The sequence below is a fragment of the Cetorhinus maximus genome, unplaced genomic scaffold, assembly GCF_964194155.1.
Source record: "Cetorhinus maximus unplaced genomic scaffold, sCetMax3.hap1.1 HAP1_SCAFFOLD_2480, whole genome shotgun sequence".
Lineage (NCBI taxonomy): Eukaryota > Metazoa > Chordata > Chondrichthyes > Lamniformes > Cetorhinidae > Cetorhinus > Cetorhinus maximus.
Genome location: NW_027598418.1, coordinates 5,001 through 12,500, shown reverse-complemented (window position 1 = coordinate 12,500; position 7,500 = coordinate 5,001). Strand labels below are relative to the sequence as shown.

General features: G+C 57.3%; 1 protein-coding gene across 1 annotated transcript in view; it reads right to left on the bottom strand.

The window, feature by feature from the left end:
- The window catches only part of iglon5 (IgLON family member 5), a gene marked incomplete at its 5' end in the record, with an annotated part of 10,336 nt that extends 4,515 nt beyond the window's left edge, over window positions 1-5,821 (bottom strand). Inside the window, 2 exons of the mRNA XM_078537503.1 lie at window positions 4,166-4,291; window positions 5,589-5,821. Coding sequence (XP_078393629.1) covers window positions 4,166-4,291; window positions 5,589-5,821 — 359 coding nt within the window. The remainder of the gene's footprint in view (window positions 1-4,165; window positions 4,292-5,588) is intronic.
- Window positions 5,822-7,500: the final 1,679 nt, after the last annotated feature.

Below are 7,500 nucleotides of genomic sequence, written 5' to 3'. Positions count from 1 at the left end.
GAGTGCTGCACTGTTGGAGGGTCAGTGCTGAGGGAGTGCTGCACTGTTGGAGGGTCAGTACTGAGGGAGTGCTGCACTGTCGGAGGGTCAGTACTGAGGGAGTGCTGCACTGTCGGAGGGTCAGTACTGAGGGAGTGCTGCACTGTCGGAGGGTCAGTACTGAGGGAGTGCTGCACTGTCGGAGGGTCAGTACTGAGGGAGTGCTGCACTGTCGGAGGGTCAGTACTGAGGGAGTGCTGCACTGTCGGAGGGTCAGTACTGAGGGAGTGGTGCACTGTCGGAGGGTCAGTACTGAGGGAGTGCTGCACTGTCGGAGGGTCAGTACTGAGGGAGTGCTGCACTGTCGAAGGGTCAGTACTGAGGGAGTGCTGCACTGTCGGAGGGTCAGTACTGAGGGAGTGCTGCAGTGTCAGAGGGTCAGTACTGAGGGAGTGCTGCACTGTCGGAGGGTCAGTACTGAGGGAGTGCTGCACTGTCGGAGGGTCAGTACTGAGGGAGTGCTGCACTGTCAGAGGGTCAGTACTGAGGGAGTGCTGCACTGTCAGAGGGTCAGTATTAAGGGAGTGCTGCACTGTCGGAGGGTCAGTACTGAGGGAGTGCTGCACTGTCGGAGAGTCAGTACTGAGGGAGTGCTGCACTGTCGGAGGGTCAGTATTGAGGGAGTGCTGCACTGTTGGAGGGTTAGTACTGAGGGAGTGCTGCACTGTCGGAGGGTCAGTACTGAGGGAGTGCTGCACTGTTGGAGGGTCAGTGCTGAGGGAGTGCTGCACTGTTGGAGGGTCAGTACTGAGGGAGTGCTGCACTGTCGGAGGGTCAGTACTGAGGGAGTGCTGCACTGTCGGAGGGTCAGTACTGAGGGAGTGCTGCACTGTCGGAGGGTCAGTACTGAGGGAGTGCTGCACTGTCGGAGGGTCAGTACTGAGGGAGTGCTGCACTGTCGGAGGGTCAGTACTGAGGGAGTGCTGCACTGTCAGAGGGTCAGTACTGAGGGAGTGGTGCACTGTCGGAGGGTCAGTACTGAGGGAGTGCTGCACTGTCGGAGGGTCAGTACTGAGGGAGTGCTGCACTGTCGAAGGGTCAGTACTGAGGGAGTGCTGCACTGTCAGAGGGTCAGTACTGAGCGAGTGCTGCACTGTCAGAGGGTCAGTACTGAGGGAGTGCTGCACTGTCGGAGGGTCAGTACTGAGGGAGTGCTGCACTGTCAGAGGGTCAGTACTGAGGGAGTGCTGCACTGTCAGAGGGTCAGTACTGAGGGAGTGCTGCACTGTCGAAGGGTCAGTACTGAGGGAGTGCTGCACTGTCAGAGGGTCAGTACTGAGGGAGTGCTGCACTGTCGGAGGGTCAGTACTGAGGGAGTGCTGCACTGTCAGAGGGTCAGTACTGAGGGAGTGCTGCACTGTCAGAGGGTCAGTACTGAGGGAGTGCTGCACTGTCGGAGGGTCAGTACTGAGGGAGTGCTGCACTGTCAGAGGGTCAGTACTGAGGGAGTGCTGCACTGTCGAAGGGTCAGTACTGAGGGAGTGCTGCACTGTCAGAGGGTCAGTACTGAGGGAGTGCTGCACTGTCGGAGGGTCAGTACTGAGGGAGTGCTGCACTGTCGGAGGGTCAGTACTGAGGGAGTGCTGCACTGTCAGAGGGTCAGTACTGAGGGAGTGCTGCACTGTCAGAGGGTCAGTACTGAGGGAGTGCTGCACTGTCGGAGGGTCAGTGCTGAGGGAGTGCTGCACTGTCAGAGGGTCAGTACTGAGGGAGAGCTGCAATGTCGGAGGGTCAGTATTGAGGGAGTGCTGCACTGTCGGAGGGTCAGTACTGAGGGAGCACTGCACTGTCGGAGGGTCAGTATTGAGGGAGTGCTGCACTGTCGGAGGGTCAGTACTGAGGGAGTGCTGCACTGTCGGAGAGTCAGTACTGAGGGAGTGCTGCACTGTCGGAGGGTCAGTATTGAGGGAGTGCTGCACTGTCGGAGGGTCAGTATTGAGGGAGTGCTGCACTGTCGGAGGGTCAGTACTGAGGGAGTGCTGCACTGTCAGAGGGTCAGTACTGAGGGAGTGCTGCACTGTCAGAGGGTCAGTACTGAGGGAGTGCTGCACTGTCGGAGGGTCAGTATTGAGGGAGTGCTGCACTGTTGGACGGTTAGTACTGAGGGAGTGCTGCACTGTCGGAGGGTCAGTACTGAGGGAGTGCTGCACTGTCGGAGGGTCAGTACTGAGGGAGTGCTGCACTGTCAGAGGGTCAGCGCTGAGGGAGTGCTGCACTGTCAGAGGGTCAGCACTGAGGGAGTGCTGCACTGTCGGAGGGTCAGTACTGAGGGAGTGCTGCACTGTCAGAGGGTCAGTACTGAGGGAGTGCTGCACTGTCGGAGGGTCAGTACTGAGGGAGAGCTGCACTGTCGGAGGGTCAGTACTGAGGGAGTGCTGCACTGTCGGAGGGTCAGTACTGAGGGAGTGCTGCACTGTCAGAGGGTCAGTACTGAGGGAGTGCTGCACTGTCAGAGGGTCAGTACTGAGGGAGTGCTGCACTGTCGGAGGGTCAGTGCTGAGGGAGTGCTGCACTGTCAGAGGGTCAGTACTGAGGGAGAGCTGCAATGTCGGAGGGTCAGTATTGAGGGAGTGCTGCACTGTCGGAGGGTCAGTACTGAGGGAGCACTGCACTGTCGGAGGGTCAGTACTGAGGGAGTGCTGCACTGTCGGAGGGTCAGTACTGAGGGAGTGCTGCACTGTCGGAGAGTCAGTACTGAGGGAGTGCTGCACTGTCGGAGGGTCAGTATTGAGGGAGTGCTGCACTGTCGGAGGGTCAGTACTGAGGGAGTGCTGCACTGTCGGAGGGTCAGTACTGAGGGAGCACTGCACTGTCGGAGGGTCAGTACTGAGGGAGTGCTGCACTGTCGGAGGGTCAGTACTGAGGGAGTGCTGCACTGTCGGAGAGTCAGTACTGAGGGAGTGCTGCACTGTCGGAGGGTCAGTACTGAGGGAGTGCTGCACTGTCAGAGGGTCAGTACTGAGGGAGTGCTGCACTGTCGGAGGGTCAGTATTGAGGGAGTGCTGCACTGTCGGAGGGTCAGTACTGAGGGAGTGCTGCACTGTCGGAGGGTCAGTACTGAGGGAATGCTGCACTGTCGGAGGGTCAGTACTGAGGGAGTGCTGCACTGTCAGAGGGTCAGCACTGAGGGAGTGCTGCACTGTTGGAGGGTCAGTACTGAGGGAGTGCTGCACTGTCGGAGGGTCAGTACTGAGGGAGTGCTGCACTGTTGGAGGGTCAGTACTGAGGGAGTGCTGCACTGTCGGAGGGTCAGTACTGAGGGAGTGCTGCACTGTCGGAGGGTCAGTACTGAGGGAGTGCTGCACTGTCGGAGGGTCAGTACTGAGGGAGAGCTGCACTGTCGGAGGGTCAGTACTGAGGGAGTGCTGCACTGTCGGAGGGTCAGTACTGAGGGAGTGCTGCACTGTCGGAGGGTCAGTACTGAGGGAGTGCTGCACTGTCGGAGGGTCAGTACTGAGGGAGTGCTGCACTGTCGGAGGGTCAGTACTGAGGGAGTGCTGCAGTGTCGGAGGGTCAGTACTGAGGGAGTGCTGCACTGTCGGAGGGTCAGTACTGAGGGAGTGCTGCACTGTCGGAGGGTCAGTACTGAGGGAGCGCTGTGACAGCGGTGAGGCATTTAAGCTCTCGAGCCTGTTACACAGGAACAGGAGGAGGCCATTCAGCCCCTCGATCCTGTTCCCTCCATTCAATCAGATCACGGCTGATCTGTATCTTAACCCCATCCACCCGCCTCGGTTCCGTGACCCTTAACCCCACCCCGACCCAACAAAAATCTCTCAATCTCAGTTTTGCAATTTCCAATTGACCCCTCCCAGCCTCAACAGCTTTTTCTGGGGGAGGGAGTTCCAGATTTCCACCCCCCGCTTTGTGTGAAGATAGTGCTTCCTGACATCACCCCCTGAACGGCCTGGCTCCAATTTTAAGGTTCTGCCCCCTCGTTCTGGACTCCGCCCCCACCCCACTCACCTCAGCCCCACCAGAGGAAATAGTTTCTCTCTATCGACCCCATCGAATCCTTTAATCATCTTAATCCCCTCGATTAGATCACCCCTTAATCTTCGAGACTCGGGGGAACACAAGCCTGGTCTGTGCGACCTGTCCTCGGGATTTCACCCTTTCAGCTTACGTTTTGAGGTGACCTTTTTCCAGGTGACCACAGGCTCAGGACGTCCCACTGCCAAACACAGGAGCAGAATGTTACTGCCTTCATTCACCGTGACGTCGGAGGAGATGTTTATAATCTTCGCTGGGACTGAGGAGGCAATCGGAGCAAGAGTTTACAAACAGCAAAACTTACCTGACAAATTGGAAGCAACATGTGTCACAGGACAGTACAGCACGGGGTTAGATACAGAGTAAAGCTCCCTCTACACCGTCCCCATCAAACACTCCCAGGACAGGTACAGCACGGGGTTAGATACAGAGTAAAGCTCCCTCTACACTGTCCCCATCAAACACTCCCAGGACAGGTACAGCATGGGGTTAGATACAGAGTAAAGCTCCCTCTACACTGTCCCCATCAAACACTCCCAGGACAGGTACAGCATGGGGTTATATACAGAGTAAAGCTCCCTCTACACCGTCCCCATCAAACACTCCCAGAACAGGTACAGCACGGGGTTAGATACAGAGTAAAGCTCCCTCTACACTGTCCCCATCAAACACTCCCAGGACAGGTACAGCACGGGGTTAGATACAGAGTAAAGATCCCTCTACACTGTCCCCATCAAACACTCCCAGGACAGGTACAGCACGGGGTTAGATACAGAGTAAAGTTCCCTCTACACTGTCCCCATCAAACACTCCCAGGACAGGTACAGCACGGGGTTAGATACAGAGTAAAGCTCCCTCTACACCGTCCCCATCAAACACTCCCAGGACAGGTACAGCACGGGGTAAGATACAGAGTAAAGCTCCCTCTACACTGTCCCCATCAAACACTCCCAGGGCAGGTACAGCACGGGGTTAGATACAGAGTAAAGCTCCCTCTACACTGTCCCCATCAAACACTCCCAGGACAGGTACAGCATGGGGTTAGATACAGAGTAAAGCTCCCTCTACACTGTCCCCATCAAACACTCCCAGAACAGGTACAGCACGGGGTTAGATACAGAGTAAAGCTCCCTCTACACTGTCCCCATCAAACACTCCCAGGACAGGTACAGCACGGGGTTAGATACAGAGTAAAGATCCCTCTACACTGTCCCCATCAAACACTCCCAGGACAGGTACAGCATGGGGTTAGATACAGAGTAAAGCTCCCTCTACACTGTCCCCATCAAACACTCCCAGGACAGGTACAGCACGGGGTTAAATACAGAGTAAAGCTCCCTCTACACTGTCCCCATCAAACACTCCCAGGACAGGTACAGCACGGGGTTAGATACAGAGTAAAGCTCCCTCTACACCGTCCCCATCAAACACTCCCAGGACAGGTACAGCATGGGGTTAGATACAGAGTAAAGCTCCCTCTACACCGTCCCCATCAAACACTCCCAGGACAGGTACAGCACGTGGTTAGATACAGAATGAAGTGAGCTGCTCTCTACCTTGCACTATCAGGTAGACCTGTACAGTGTGAGGTTGGTCCATGGTCTGATATGAGCAGGTGTAGAGTCCCTCATCGTACACATCGACCGGTGAGATCTCGATGCTGTATTCCAATTCACTGTGAGCTCCCAAACTCACCCTCGAGTCCATTGACCACTTATCCCTCCCAGCGTACATGATGCTCGAGCGATTTAACCAGGCCACGCGAGTGACATTACTGTCAATGTAACAGCTGGGGAAAGAACAGAATGAGAGTGAGGAAGAGGGAGTGGGAGAGGGGTGTGAGGGAGACAGAGTGAGAGTGAGGGAGAGGGAGTGGGAGAGAGGGTGTGAGGGAGACAGAGTGAGAGTGAGGGAGAGGGAGTGGGAGAGAGGGTGTGAGGGAGTCAGAGTGAGAGTGAGGAAGAGGGAGTGGGAGAGGGGAGTGAGGGAGACAGAGTGAGAGCGAGAGTGAGGGATTGGGAGTGGGAGAGGGGAGTGAGGGAGACAGAGTGAGAGTGAGGGAGAGGGAGTGGGAGAGGGGGTGTGAGGGAGACAGAGTGAGAGTGAGGGAGAGGGAGTGGGAGAGAGGGTGTGAGGGAGTCAGAGTGAGAGTGAGGAAGAGGGAGTGGGAGAGGGGAGTGAGGGAGACAGAGTGAGAGCGAGAGTGAGGGAGTGGGAGTGGGAGAGGGGTGTGAGGGAGACAGAGTGAGAGCGAGAGTGAGGAAGAGGGAGTGGGAGAGGGGAGTGAGGGAGACAGAGTGAGAGTGAGGGAGAGGGAGTGGGAGAGGGGGTGTGAGGGAGACAGAGTGAGAGTGAGGGAGAGGGAGTGGGAGAGGGGGTGTGAGGGAGACAGAGTGAGAGTGAGGGAGAGGGAGTGGGAGAGAGGGTGTGAGGGAGTCAGAGTGAGAGTGAGGAAGAGGGAGTGGGAGAGGGGAGTGAGGGAGACAGAGTGAGAGCGAGAGTGAGGGAGTGGGAGTGGGAGAGGGGTGTGAGGGAGACAGAGTGAGAGCGAGAGTGAGGAAGAGGGAGTGGGAGAGGGGAGTGAGGGAGACAGAGTGAGAGTGAGGGAGAGGGAGTGGGAGAGGGGGTGTGAGGGAGACAGAGTGAGAGTGAGGAAGAGGGAGTGGGAGAGGGGAGTGAGGGAGACAGAGTGAGAGTGAGGGAGAGGGAGTGGGAGAGGGGAGTGAGGGAGACAGAGTGAGAGTGAGGGAGAGGGAGTGGGAGGGGGAGTGAGGGAGACAGAGTGAGAGTGAGGGAGAGGGAGTGGGAGAGGGGAGTGAGGGAGACAGAGTGAGAGTGAGGAAGAGGGAGTGGGAGAGTGGAGTGAGGGAGACAGAGTGAGAGTGAGGAAGAGGGAGTGGGGGAGGGGGTGTGAGGGAGACAGAGTGAGAGTGAGGGAGAGGAAGTGGGAGAGGGGGTGTGAGGGAGACAGAGTGAGAGTGAGGAAGAGGGAGCGGGAGAGGGGTGTGAGGGAGACAGAGTGAGAGAGAGGAAGAGGGAGGGGGGTGTGAGGGAGACAGAGTGAGAGTGAGGGAGAGGGAGTGGGAGAGGGGTGTGAGGGAGACAGAGTGGGAGTGAGGAAGAGGGAGTGGGAGAGGGGGTGTGAGGGAGACAGAGTGAGAGTGAGGGAGAGGGAGTGGGAGAGGGGGTGTGAGGGAGACAGGGTGAGAGTGAGGGAGAGGGAGTGGGAGAGGGGTGTGAGGGAGACAGAGTGAGAGTGAGGGAGTGGGAGTGTGAGGGAGACAGAGTGAGAGTGAGGGAGAGGGAGTGGGAGAGGGGTGTGAGGGAGACAGAGTGAGAGAGAGGAAGAGGGAGACGGGGTGTGAGGGAGACAGAGTGAGAGAGTGAGGGAGAGGGAGTGGGAGAGGGTGTGAGGGAGACAGAGTGAGAGTGAGGAAGGGGCTAGTGAGAGAGAAAGGGAATGGGAGA